Here is a 14,509-nt window from a genome sequence, read left to right as displayed (position 1 = left end):
AATGTGAACTGAGTCAGCAGTAATATGCACCTTACCGCTGACCGCCCTGTCCAGCGAGGCAAGGACATTGCCTTCCACATGCCGGTAGAGAGTCGGAATCACCTTCCGTGAGAAAAAGTGGCATTTGGGGACCTGCTACTGAGGAACCGCACATTGTACAAACTCACGGATGGGGGCCGAGTCTACCAACTGAAAAGGCAGCAGTTGAAGTGCTAGCAATTTAGCCAAGCTAGCATTCAACCGCTGGGCATGTGGATGGCTGGGAGTGAACTTCTTCCGCCGGTCCAGCAGCTGGGGCAGGGACATTTGCCTGCTATAATCGGACGTGGGTGTACTGCTAGCAGAGTGCCCGGGAGCACTTGGCTGTGACACACCTAATTCTACACCTTCATTCCTCTCAGAGCAGGTTTCAGAGAGGACTGAAGGTCTAGTGGGGTTGGAGATCCCAGCTGATGAGGAGCAAGGAGAGGTCCGCTTTGTTCTTTGGTGTGGGTCTTTGAGGTACGCTTGCCAACGAGCTGCATGGCAGGTCAACATATGTCTGGTCAAGCATGTGGTGCACAAGCGGCTGATGTTTTGGCCACGCAAGATACGCTTTAGAGATATGTTGCAAATAGCAGCGGTGCGATCTGATGCACTCGTCTCAAAAAAGCCCACACCAAAGAACTTTTAGAATAACGCGCAGAGGCAGCACCCTGCACAGGCAGAGCTCTGTGGTGTGATTAAGTTGGTGTGCTGCCCCTAAGCTGGCCCCCGGAGGGCATCCTGCCTTGTTGGACATGTGCCTCCTCCTCTTCCTCTCTCCTACCAGGCACCCACGTGGAGTCAGTGCCCTCATCATCCCCTCCCTCTTCATCGCTGGAGCAAACCTGGCAGTATGCTGCAGCTTGTGGAACATGACTGTCAGATTGCTGTCCTTCTTGAGCATCCCCTCTCTCTGCGCTCAAGCTACTGCCTTCCTCTAGCTGAGTATCATCATCAGAGCCTACAAAACACTGGGCATCCTCCTGGAGCATGTACCCAACACTGTGCTCAAAGAGTTCAGGGGACTCCTCAAGAGGACGTGGTGGGTCTAGGGAAGGAGTCACTGATGATGACATTGAGAGGAGGGAAGACGATGCGTTGGCAGTTGCTTTGCTAGTACCCTGAGCCTGGGTGAGAGAGGATGAGGATGATGAAGAGGGCTTGGTCATCCACTCTACCAAGTCTTCGGCATGATGCGGCTCAACATGTCCAGCTGCTGAAAAGAAGGACAAGCGTGTCCCATGGCCACGTGCTGATGACAATGCACCGCGTCCACGACCAGCACTGTTGTCTCTAGACACAGAGCCTGCTTGCCCTCTTTTATCGGCTCGTGCCTGTCTGCCTCTCCTTGTTGACCTTCCAGACATGGTAATGGCCTGAAGGGAGATGGGAAAACCAGCAATTGGGTAGTGTATATTGTGCTGGAGGCACACAACACCCACTAACTCCTGCAGATGCCTTTATTATAGAACAGGAATTAAAGGGTAGATACAGGTGCATACTGTGCTGTGCTGGAGGCACACAACACTAATTAACTCCTGCAGATGGCAGATGGCTCAATTAGAGAAGAGCTATATAGGTGGATAATGGTGTATACTGCGGTCAGGGCACACAGACAACACCCACAATCTCCTACAACTGTCTGCAAGCTCTATTACAGAAGAGCAATATAGCTAGCTATATAGGTGGATATAATGGTGTATACTGCAGTCAGAGCACGCAGACAACACCCACAAACTCTTGCAGATTGCTGAAAGCTCAATTACAGAAGAGCAAGAACGCAAAATTGGCCGATAACGAATGGTGTATACTGTGTTGAAGGTACACACAGAACACCCACTATCTCCTACAGACGCCAACACACTACACAAGGACGCCGCTCTGGCGGCCTTATATAGTGTGGGGCATGTACTACACAGCCTGAGCTATGATTGGCCACAGGCATCCTGCCTGTGGCCAATCATGGCTCTCCTCGCTGCCGGCACTGTGATTGGCCAAGCATGTGGGGTCACAGTGCATGCTTGGCCAATCATGAGGCCAATATAATATAATATCTTATATTCAGTAATCAGTGGTATCCGAAATGTTCACATGAGACAAGTTTCAGGGGTCCCACACCGCTGCCTCCCATCTCCTGAGACTGAATACATTGTTTCTATGTGTTTATCAGATGATGGGGGATCTAGGTGGAGCCTCTGTACTGCTCTCTCCTTTACAATAAAGTCTCCTCTTACCCGGTGATGTGAGGGGCGGCTGATTGTCCATCATGACGTCCTTGTAGAGATCCTTGTGTCCTTCTAAATACTCCCACTCCTCCATGGAGAAATAGACAGTGACATCATGACACCTTATAGGAACCTGACACACACAATGATACAGTCACCATCCAGACACATCCCTTGTCTGTTACTGGATAATGTCCCACAATTCCCAGAATCCTCCTCACCTCTCCTGTCAGCAGCTCCATCATCTTCTTGGTGACTTCTAGAATCTTCTCCATGTTGTGTCTTGTAGGGATCGGGGATGGAGGTGGGGGGATGGTGATGGGATTCTGGTTTCTTGAGGATCTTGTGGTCATATAATGAGATCTCCTTCTTGTAGATTTCTTCATTATTACTGTACAGTTCTGTGTTATACAAAGATAAATATCACTCTCCCACAGGGATATCTTAATATCATCATGGGCTTCCTCTGGTTAAAGTAATGTACTGGGGCCCTACCAGCCTCACAAATTTACTAAAATTAAAGAATAAATAATTGATAGAATTAAACAAATATTTATTAGTACTTTCAATAACATAGATTTTAAACAATTTTGACAGGTACCCACTCCCGGCTAACTTTACCATGGCTAACTCAGCCGGAAGTTCGGCCGCCCTCCTCCTTCCCCTACTGCTGAGCCATTCACAAAGTGCAGAGAGCTTTGTGCATGTGCAATAGGGAAGCGGCCATGAAGGTGCCAGGCTTCACTGACAGTCTCCCTTTGTCCAGATGGTGGTGGCAGCACACAAGAGCTGATTGAAAAATTGTCTGGGGTGAAAACACCGCTGGGTTCGTGGAGAGGTAAGTGTCCTGATATTAAATGTCAGCAGCTACAGTATTTGTACAGTATTTGTACCTGCTGACTTATTTTTTTCTGAAGGAGCTTGGAGATCCTGTTTAAGACAGCTCTGCTATCCCATAATCCCTCATCTCTATGGTCAGCTCTATATTTACTCTCCAGGGATTGGCCACAATGTTCCTGATTCAGCAAAGGACAGACATCTCCATCTAATGATATGATTACAATGTGGTCAGATTTATAGATCCTTCTAGAAGTCATATCATAGAGTCACTAATGTTTTACTAGTAAGGACCACTGACCCACCAGGAAATGTTACCCATGGACTTAGTGGTCAGTGGGCGTGGCATGCTGGTAATCATGGGTCTCACTGATTGGACTAAACCTGGAATTATTCTCTTCTATACCCAATGCTGCCATCTTGTACTATAACCAAATATCATAGAGTACCTACACTTCATGTATTCATAGTACTTGTGTGGATTATTGATTATCAGAACATCAGAGGACTTAAAGTGACTCTGAATACATCCCAGTGTACAGCGGAGTCAGATTTAACCCCTTCATTACACTCACCTCTCCAGTCAGCAGGCCGAGGACCTCCAGGGTGAGGTTCAATATCATCTCATTCCGGGGAAATTCCTTCCTTACATTCTTCACAAAACTCAAATTTTGCTGATTGTCCATCATGACGTCCTTGTAGAGATCCTTGTGTCCTTCTAAATACTCCCACTCCTCCATGGAGAAATAGACAGTGACATCCTGACACCTTATAGGAACCTGACACACACAATGATACAGTCACCATCCAGACACATCCCTTGTCTGTTACTGGATAATGTCCCAGAATTCCCAGAATCCTCCTCACCTCTCCTGTCAGCAGCTCCATCATCTTCTTGGTGACTTCTAGAATCTTCTCCATGTTGTGTCTTTCAGGTTTTAGGGAGTCACATGGAGGCACTGTGATGGGAAATCTCTGTATTGGAGAACCAATAGGAACATCATGTTAGAATCCCAGAATCCTCCTCACCTCTCCGGTCAGGTCTGTGTTTTATTAATAGAGATAAGAGTGATGTCATGTGACTTCCCAGAATCCTCCTCACCTCACCTCTCCGGTCAAGGTCTGTGTTTTATTAATAGAGATAAGAGTGATGTCATGTGACCTCCCAGAATCCTCCTCACCTCTCCGGTCAGGTCTGTGTTTTATTAATAGAGATAAGAGTGATGTCATGTGACCTCCCAGAATCCTCCTCACCTCTCCGGTCAGGTCTGTTTTATTAATAGAGATAAGAGTGATGTCATGTGACCTCCCAGAATCCTCCTCACCTCTCCGGTCAGGTCTGTGTTTTATTAATAGAGATAAGAGTGATGTCATGTGACCTCCCAGAATCCTCACCTCTCCGGTCAGGTCTGTGTTTTATTAATAGAGATAAGAGTGATGTCATGTGACCTCCCAGAATCCTCACCTCTCCGGTCAGGTCTGTGTTTTATTAATAGAGATACGAGTGATGTCATGTGACCTCCCAGAATCCTCCTCACCTATCCGGTCAGATCTGGGTTTTATTAATAGAGATAAGAGTGATGTCATGTGACCTCCCAGAATCCTACTCACCTCTCCGGTCAGCAGGTAGATGATCTCCAGGGTGAGGTTTAGTATCTTCTCAGTCATGTGACTCCAGTCCTCCTCCATCCTCATTGGTGCCGTCATTTGATCTATACAGGTCTCCTTGTAGACGGATAACTTTGGAAAATGAAAGTAAGAATTATTTGGATGGTATTGGTCACACAATAATAGGATGTGGATGGGGGGGGGGGTAATATGAGGGTTGCTGTACATTTAACAACTCCCCCCATGGGAATACATTTAGTTTGGACTGTTTGCTACATTTTTGAGGTGCGGGACCCTCTTGGCTGCTGGATCAGATATTCCCTTTTCTCTGTTGGGTTTGTTTAGTTCCCGAACTGGATTTGTTAAATTTTAGATCTGCAGACAAGGAATGATAAATACGATCCTTCCTTTGACTTGTTTGCTCTGAGGCAGTGCTGTGAGGACAATTTAGTCAGTGGATCTCACCATCTGCTGCGCATGCTTCACAGACTCATCCCTTTTATCCCAAAGAATGACAAAGCAGTGGTAGTTGGAACGATCATTAATTCACGACTGGACTACGCAAACTCGCTTTACATAGGATTACCACAATATCAACTTGCGCGATTATAACTGATCCAAAACACGGCGGCAAGGCTGATAACAGGAAAGAAACCCTGGGAATCCATCTCTCCTTCACTGAGGAGCTTACATTGGCTAACCGTAAAAAATCGGATCACGTTCAAGACCCTTTGCCACACCCACAAATGCGTGCATAGAGAAGCTCCGCAATAACTAATGGAGAAAATAAATCATTACACACCAAACCGCAGTCTTCGATCAGCCAACAAAAACCTCCTCCTCGTGCCCAAAGCCCGGTATAAATCCAAGGGGGATCGGAGATTCGCTGTCTAAGGGCCTCGGCTATGGAATGCTCTACCAATCAACATCCGCCTGGAAGAAAATCACCTGGCTTTTAGGAAAAAACTCAAGACCGTCCTCTTTTATCAGATGATTAAAGCTCGCCATAGCGCCTAGAGGCGATTCAGTTCGCATTGTGCGCTATACAAGTATTTAATTCATTCATAATTACCAGAACTCCGGCTGCAAGGCTCCAATCTCCGGCAGCCTGCTGACTGATCGGAGTGATGTCATTCTCTACAGTAAGAGAAGGGATCGGATTGGATAGCAGGGAGATCCTGCTGGTGGAGTACAGAACTGTGGGGGAGGAGTCAGTTTTGTTCTCTCCAATAGCAACCCATCTGCCATCTATGCTGATTATGAAGATTTTAACATGTAAGTGTACTATTTGTTTTTATGGAATAAATGACTTCATCATTCTAATGCGGATCTCGCTCTGTCATTTCTTTGTTGTTTGAGCTCCTTGGATCTTCCCGGATCTTTATCTGACAAGCTGCAGGACCCTTGTATGTTGGAATGAACATTTGTCCTCATCATGCTGTTACCATAGACTGCTGTCTGTTGGGCTGGACTTTGTAGTGCACATTACTGGTGTGTGTGTTTTATTTCAGTGCTGGTAGGAGGACAGCAGGGGGGAGGGGTTTGTTCTCTTGGTCTATTTTGTATCCTGTAACATATTTCTAGAATGGTGAAATGGTGAGGTGAAGGCTTCCTTCACTTTCTGGCAGAAGGTCTTTAAAAGGGAAGTATGATTTATTTTTCTTTCAGGTTCATACTTACCTAGGTGGATGGAGCATCGGTCCCCCGGCGCCTCTTCACTGAGAACAGAGCGATCTAACATCTGCGATGGCTCGGTTCTCCCAGCTCCGCCCCCCGCGCTCACTGGAGCTGTGGAGGGGTGGGGAGAGCCCGTTTCAGTCTCTCAGTGGCTTGCTGAGAGGCTGAGATGGCCATCAGTCCAGGCACCTGGAAGATCCAGACTTCATTGTCGTGATGATGCGGTGCCTGGACTGATTCCAGTGATGTCACCAGAGAGCCGACTTCAGCCCGCTCTCTGCTGAAAACAGGTCACAAGAGTGCAAAACGACCTGCACTCCTGTAACCCATAGGAGAAGCCCAGCCAAGCCATCTCAGGCTGGACTTCTCCTTTATGGAGGTCAGAAAAGTATGTGCAGGTGGGTGAGAGGACCATCAGAGACCAACAGCCTGTGTAGTGTAATAATTGTCCTTTGTAGGCCATGTATGGTCAGGATGGTCATTGTCTTGTCTATTTATTGTCAGTGATGTTTGTTTAGAGGAACATATTACTAGAATTTATCTCCGAAATGCAGAGAATGTTCCGGCCCTGTAAGTGGGGAAATGTTCTGTCCCTGAAGGGGTTAATTTAGGCCTCCACACTATATATATGTGTATCATCATCTTCTGGAGATAAAAGATGTCACAGTGACTATGGAGGAAGAGGACGGACATGACGGGGGGTTACTGGGTGTAAATAGAAGATTAGATCTTATTACCTCGACTTCTGCCTCTTCCAGCAACGTCTTCTCACTACTTCCCGACTCACCTCTCACCCGGAACTTCCTGTGTGTACCTGACATCACTTGCTGTCTGTATTCCATAGAGACTTCCTGTCTGGGTAAAAGTAAGATCACCATCTTGTGGAGTTCAGAGGAACTGCAGCCCCAGGAAATGACTCATTATAACCATGTATAACAGGGCAAAGTTAAAAACATAACTCAACAACTAAATTGAACTTTTTGATGAATAAAATGGAAAAATATATCAAAAACCATAAATATATATATATATATATATATATATATATATATATATATATATATATATATATATATATATATATATATATATATCAGTCCACTCATAATGAATACGTTAAACATAAATTGCAAGGATGTAATATTTACAAAGGAATGGTAGTTGAGATCTCTCCAAGTAAGAACACTTCCTGGTATATAAATAAAATAATTAATGTGAAAAAAGCTGTAAAACAATAAAAAATCTATAGACTGAGTCACCCACTTCATCCATAAAGGCATTGTGATTCCAGATCTTCTAGATCACATAGAAGGAGGACTCATCAACATGCGTCCCAACTTTTTGAGATGGGAATGCGGGACACCTATTAGCAAAAGTATGTAGGCATCAGACACACCCCCGCCACGTCCCCTTAAAGGAGAATCATACAAAAAATGATTGGTTAAACCCACAAGTGTTTTTTTACTACTACTATTTCTTTACACTGGCTGTCAAAATCTACAATTTGCAGCAATTTAGAAATTGGATGAAAGGTTTAGCTCTGGGAAACAATTTTTGAAAGATAAAAAGTACATTTTATATACAATTATATAGATTAGACCAAAATGAGGGACAAATGTGGAGGAAAGAGGGACAGAGGGACATTGTTCCAAATCAGGGACAGTCCCTCAAAATCAGGAACAGTTGGGACCTATACATCGGTGATTTCATACATTTGTTGTGAAGGATAGAACAATCCTCAGAAGGGATCATGTAGGATGACAGGAAAGGCTCCTGACTGGTGAGATCTAACAGACATCCCAACTCTCCCACATTTCGGCTGTGGCTCCCTGACACCCGCAAGTGCCGCCCAATATCCCGGCTGCAGGGCCAATTCTGGGCAGGTGTGCAGGGTGCAGCCAGAGCCGGCGATACTGCTAGTCAAAACTAGGCAGTCACTTAGGATGCAGCCACAACCGCTGGCTTACCTACTCTCCATTGGGAGTAGAGAGGGCACCTGGTGCTTGTGAGTGCCTGTGCGGCTGTGCCTCACCCTCTAACCTCCCCTGCTCGGCGGCTATGTGACCAGTGGCATAACATGGGGGGAGGCAGGCGGGGTACCGCCCTGGGGCCAGGTGCAGAATGTAAAGGAGCGCTGCTGTACTGTTCCCAGTGTGATGGCCGTTTAGCGGGGGCAAATAGGCAAAGTGCTAGTGGCACTACAGCAGCAATCTGCATCACCCTTAGGGTGCAGGTGGGTATCCACCATCACACACAGTAGTAATCAGCAATCCAAGGGCAGATAGGTGGGGGGACCTGAGAGAGCTCAGGACTTAGAAGAAGAGCTCCTGCAGCATGCCTCTTCCTCCTAGACCCCACCTCCTGAAGAGGCAAGAACAGCTGGGCAGGCGCAGCGTACCATACCCCGTGCTTCCAGAGCAGCATGGATTGTCCTCCGCTCTCTAACATCACGTGAAGCCCGGAGTGAGGGCTGTCCTCTAAGGACAGGCTGATTTGGGACACAGAGGACAGCTGGGAGCAGCTGACTGGCTGAAAGGATCAAAGCAGATCTTCAAAAGAAGACAGACTGGCATGGAATGAAAGTTACCGTACCACCACATCATCATCATACACACACAGACCTGCAGGCTGCAGATCTAGTACAATGGGACAAAGGAGGGACTGCAGATAGGGACAGGGCTAGGGGTCTCTCTCATCTCCCCCTCTCTCAACCCTCTCCTCTCTCCACACTCCCTCTCTTTCAGCCCATACTCACTCAACCCCCCTCTCTTTTAGCCCTCCCCTCTCTTAGCCCCCTTCTCTCAGCACCCCCTCAACCCCCCTCTCTCTGAGCCCCCTCTCTCTATCCATCCTCCTCTCTATCAGCCCCCTCTCTTTGTCCGTTCACCCTCCCTCTCTCTCAGCCTTTTTCCCTCTCTCTCTCAACCTCCCTCCCTCTCAGCCTCCCTCCCTCTCCATCTGCCCCCTCTATCTTAACCACCCTCTCTCTCTCTACCTCCCTCTCTGTCAGCCCCCTCTCTCTCAAAGCCCCTCTCTGTCAGCCCACTCTCTCTCAGCCCCCTCTGTTAAGGAATCCAATGTACATAATGATAATCAGAAAATGTCTATTTGCTTATGTGTATACATGTTCCCATGCTCCTTACTTATTATGTAGCATATAGATTGACCCTGTGCTGCGGGAAGATGGCGTCTATACCCTACATCCCACGCGTTAGAGGAATGCATTCGAGATAACAGAACCAGCTTCAACCAAACTTCAAGCATCAAGTTTCTTCATTTCTCTTGTATTGTAACCAATAAGATGTACCTATTAGACTGACATAGTAATGACGTATCTTTCTGTATAAAATATTAACACCGCCCACGAATAAATCAGTATTTAGAAGTAGCTGAGCTGAACATATCTCAGAGAGTGTTTACTTCTAATGTGCATGCACATTTATACTTTTTAATTAGGAATAGCAGCAGATAACCAAGAACTAATTTATAGTTCTTATCCATAACAACTGGCGCCCAAATCTGTGGGGGCTTCAGGCTTCAATCGAAGGGAGATCGCATTCCAGGACTGAACGGCTGGCCAGATCAGAGAAGGGGGTTAAGCGCGCAGCCCTAACAGTACGGTAAGCATATTTATCCTTATCATTTGTACGACTTCTCTGATTGGGCTGGTTGATTTTGTCTTGTTGGCTCCTTTCGATTGTTCAAAGAGGCAGGTAACTTATTTCTCGCCTGAAGCTGTTTTAACGAACCTGCTAATGGTTTTCTGCTGACTATTATCTGTTCAGTGTCTGTCATTCTGAAGGATTGCAAATTTAGCAGACTGAAAGTGCAGCTGCAGGCGTGTGTCCATCCTCACCCCTAGATTGTGTCTCTGGTGGTGGGGTGAAATTCTGCAGGCATTTATAGACGGGGTTACTCGAGGTTGGCTGTGTAGGACCTCTGAGGGTTAATCTCAAGCTGTGAATTAGGGCAGTTTGAAAGAAGGCTTGCGGAAGTGGCAGCCTTGCAAAACATCTATGAATGTTCTGCTCGGGAGCTTTCCTGAGGGTTTATCTCAAACTGTGAATTAGGGCAGTTTGAAAGAAGGCTAGCTGGAATTTGGCAGTCTTGTGACTCAGGTGAGCTTTTCCCGAGAGCTATCTTTGCAGTTCAAAGAGTGTCAGGTGTCATGTCCTGTACTGTGTGTGTATTTGTCCATTACTGTTTGATATACACGAAGAGGGTGACAGTGAGAGAAAGTGGCTACCTGAAGGATCAGTTGGGCCATAAGCCACTGCTCCACACCACCTCCGTGCTAGTTTTGACCCTCGAAGAGATAGAACAGTCAGGAGTGTGCTAGGAGACAGATCTCTCGCAGGGATGCGAGCCCCCACCCTAGGAATTCTTTGATAAGACAGCAGTCAGAGGAAGGATCAGTTGGGCCATAAGCCACTGCTCGAGAGAGAGAGAGAGAGAGAGAGAGAGAGAGAGAGAGAGAGAGAGAGAGAGAAGTGAATGCTAGAATGTGATATTAGAAGAGGAGAGAAGATGTTGCAAGAAGCAGAGGAATGGCATGTGCTGATAAGAAGACAAAGGGGAGTCTGTGTGATAACGGCTTATTGGATGTGGCAGAAGCATGGTACAGGACGGCAAGGGCATTGCACAAAGAAGGTTGGATAGAAGAGGAAATCAAGAAAGATGCAAATTGTACTATGTATGTGAATCACAGAGTTGATAATGTGGCTGTACCGCCCCCATATACAAAAACTGGAACGAAGGAGGAGAGGGACAACCCTGCTATCCGCCTAACGCCCACTCCCTTCTCACCACCCCAACTCGAGCACAACCCACTGTGACCACTCCCAGGTGGCCATCTTGGTACACCCAAGCCCTCACTTCAGGCACAGCCCAGTGCACTTCCTGCTGGCGGCCATTTTGGTACACCCAATAGGCCCAGCCATGGCATATAACCAGTTCTTCCCGTTTTAAACCAGGATGGTTCCTACCACACACCTGTCTTCCCTAATATGGAAGCACTACCTTCACAGGCCGGATATGTTAATGATGAAGAAGCGTCCGAGTGGGAAGACCAACAACAGGCAGCAAGGCCACCTGCTGATTTAACCCCTAATCCGGCTCCGGACTCACAGTTCCGAGAGGATCGCAAACATATGCTGACAACCATGAGAAACAGTGCCCATTCTCAGCCCCCCGCCCCAACACCAGTCTCGGTTACCAAAAGGGGCACTGGTGATGTATGTCGCTTTTACCCCATCACAAGCAGCAACCTTAGTGACAAGTCTGCCTGACCCAGAGAAACAGCCAATGCCCTTCTACCGCAGGATAGTGCAGATACAGGAAACTTACTCAGCTGCCTGGAGAGACTTGATCAGCCTATGCCAAATTAAAGCAGGACATGTCTTTTGGCCAGTCATGCAGACAGCCTTCAATGATGCCTGCCTGGCAAGTGCCACTTCTTATACATCAGGCTTGGAGTTCTGTGCACAACTCCGCGACTGGGCAAAGGAGAAATTGGCAGATCAGACCACCACAATCCAAGATATTGCCCAAGATAAAGGGGAGTCTGTGGAGAAGTATCATGCTAGACTCATACAGGCATTTGATGATCTGGGCTTCTCCCTCTATGAAAAGACACACACACACGTGTTATCATCTGCTTTTGTCTCAGGACTCAGACAGGATATCAGAAAAAGCCTGATGGTGGCCCGCCCTGAATATCGCTCAATGAAAATGTCCGATTTACTGTTGGTGGCCAGAGGGATAGAAAACCAAAAAGGAAAAAAAACAACGCCCCTCATGGTAACACAAGACGAAGATCCCGCCTACACTCGTCCACCACCACTGCCCAATACCAGGGAGAAGATCATCTGTTACAACTGTGGGAAGCGGGGTCAAATCAGAAGAGTATGCAGAGCCCCAAGACATCCGAGACAAGACAGGGATCCCGCCGAAGGGCGACGTGGACATGAACCTCCACCACCATGCCCCAACTCATGCTAGGAAATGAGAAAACCCGTGTCACCCCTTATGACAGTGTCCTCAAATGAGACTGGGGGACCCTTAGCAAAGGTCACGTTACCTATACAAGGAAAACCTACCACTTTTCTCATTGACATAAGTGCAGCCAGGAGTGTGTTGAGGGCTGAGGACCTGCCTGATAATTCTTTCCTTTCCACTATTGATGTTTCCTGCGTGGGAGTGGATGGGGTGCCCCGCACCAGTCCACTCACTGAGCCTCTCCAAGTGAGGACATTTCCTGATTTGCTTACCAGATTTGTGGTGTCCTCTACACGTCCCTTGAATCTACTAGGAGCTGATGTGCTGTCCAGACTACAGGCGTCAATCATCTTCACACCTGAAGGGGGGGTGAAGTTGTATACTCCCCTATCCTTGGAAGACTCATCTGCTTTGTATTCTCTGCCTCTCCTGATGACACTTCATTAAGCAATAACTCCAAGTTCAATACCAAAAGAAGTACTTGACGGAATTCCTACCTGTCTATGGTCCACAGGCCCGGAAGACATTGGTCACTTAAAAGTGCCACCAGTTTCAGTCAAGCTCAAAGAGGGCACATCATTGCCCCGGAAACCACAATAACCCCCCTAAAGTTAGCTCAATCTGCAGCTATTTTGAAGCATGTCAAGGCCCTCGTGTCAGATGGAGCCCTGTACCCTGCGCATCTCCATGCAACACACCTCTGTTCTCTAGGAAGAAGAGAACCCCTAAAAGAGAACAAGCTGGTTGCGGGGGTGTCCCTGACTGCAAAGTACCTCACAGTGGTGGACCATGCAAACGCTCTCTTCAGTGTCCACCTTCACCCCTCATGCTGGTACCTTTTGCATTCACCCACGAAAAGACAGCAACATACCCAGACAGTTATGCCAAAAAGGGGCACAGAACTCTCCAAGCTAGTTTGCAAATGCTATGGCTATCATCCTTGACACATAACAAGAGGATCACCTGGAAGTGACTCTCCTCCAATATGTTGATGACCTTCTCCACTGTGCAGCTGACTTACCCACTGTTGAAGTCACCTCAGAAAGCCAGTTGGACTATCTTGCCACACAGGGTTGCAAAGCCTCAAAGCCCAAATTGCAGTGGTGCTCAACATCTGTAATTGTTCTTGGACACTGTCTTGTCCCATGGGACAATACACCTCACTGAAGACAGGGTGTAAGCAATCTCTGACATCCCACTGCCACAAGGCCAGAAGCCCCTTCATTCCTTCCTTGGACTAATTTCCTATTGCAGAGCATGGATTCCAGAAGGCTCCCTACTGATGCAAGCTTTGTATGATGCCCTGAAATCAGACCCCTTCCAGATGTCTCCTGAAGCAATATCCAACTTTGAGGCCTTCAAGCACACCATCTCTGGCGCTAGGGCTCCCAGACTACGACAAAACGTTCAAGCCCTTTGTATCCGAACATCTGGGACATGCTACAGGTGTACTCGCCCAATCACACGGCATCTGCCTACGCTCTATAGGATATTATTCCTGTCGGCTGGATGCGATAACACAGGAGGCCCATCATGTCTGCGAGCTGTCTTTGCTGCACAAGCCTTGTTTGACAAAACTTTGGACTTGGCTCTCGGACTCTGCCTCATTCTGCTTGCTCCCCATGACATTGCTCCCATACTCCACCAAGATCCAGCCGAAACATCTGTCCATTGCCAGACACTTGAGACTCCTGTGTTTCTACCTTCTAGACAGCATTACTCTATTACGTTGTCAAACACCGAAACCTACCACCCTTCTTCCACTTCTTGAGGGGGGTAAGGAGGAGGAGTCGAGTCTTGACTTGTCACCCCATGACTGCATCGAACTAATGCGGCTGGAAACCATGCATCTCCCCACCGTGAGTGAAATACCCCTGCAGGATCCAGGTCACCACTGAAAACTCGGTTCTCCAAACTGAAACCTTACCGCCGGTGATGTCTGCACAGGTGGCAGAACTGCAAGCACTTACTACAGCATGTGAATTGGCAGAGGAAAAAAGAGCCAACATTCATACGGACTCAAGATATGCTTTCAGCGTTGCCCATGATTTTGGTGTTATCTGGAAGGACAGAGGGTTCCTGATGGCTGCAGGAACACCTGTGAAACATAGCTTAGCCATCAAGGACTTGGACACCCTGCT

The 14,509-nt window shown here is 47.4% G+C and overlaps 2 protein-coding genes across 10 annotated transcripts in view; both read right to left on the bottom strand.

Annotated features, from left to right (window-relative positions):
- LOC143989546 (uncharacterized) overlaps positions 1–14,509 on the bottom strand; it is a 600,653-nt gene that overhangs the window by 39,904 nt on the left and 546,240 nt on the right. For 3 of the 9 annotated variants that reach the window (XM_077489712.1, XM_077489711.1, XM_077489715.1), the window contains 6 exons: positions 7,109–7,222; positions 4,698–4,826; positions 3,954–4,061; positions 3,662–3,865; positions 2,471–2,650; positions 2,259–2,382 (listed from right to left, as the gene is read on the bottom strand). In XM_077489712.1, coding sequence (XP_077345838.1) covers positions 2,259–2,382; positions 2,471–2,650; positions 3,662–3,865; positions 3,954–4,061; positions 4,698–4,826; positions 7,109–7,222 — 859 coding nt within the window. Of the gene's footprint in view, positions 1–2,258; positions 2,383–2,470; positions 2,651–3,661; positions 3,866–3,953; positions 4,062–4,697; positions 4,827–5,496; positions 7,086–7,108; positions 7,227–14,509 lie in introns of those variants that run through there. The other 6 variants (XM_077489714.1, XM_077489713.1, XM_077489717.1 and 3 more) reach the window with 5 other exon arrangements.
- LOC143989564 (uncharacterized) overlaps positions 1–14,509 on the bottom strand; it is a 241,547-nt gene that overhangs the window by 92,965 nt on the left and 134,073 nt on the right. The gene's annotated exons all lie outside the window — the stretch shown is intronic.

The sequence above is a fragment of the Lithobates pipiens genome, unplaced genomic scaffold (assembly GCF_037356315.1).
Source record: "Lithobates pipiens isolate NorthernLeopardFrog02 unplaced genomic scaffold, aLitPip1_a1.2 Scaffold_18, whole genome shotgun sequence".
NCBI classification, from domain to species: Eukaryota; Metazoa; Chordata; class Amphibia; order Anura; family Ranidae; genus Lithobates; species Lithobates pipiens.
Note: the sequence above shows the minus strand (reverse complement) of the source record. Positions and strands in the feature narration are given on the sequence as shown.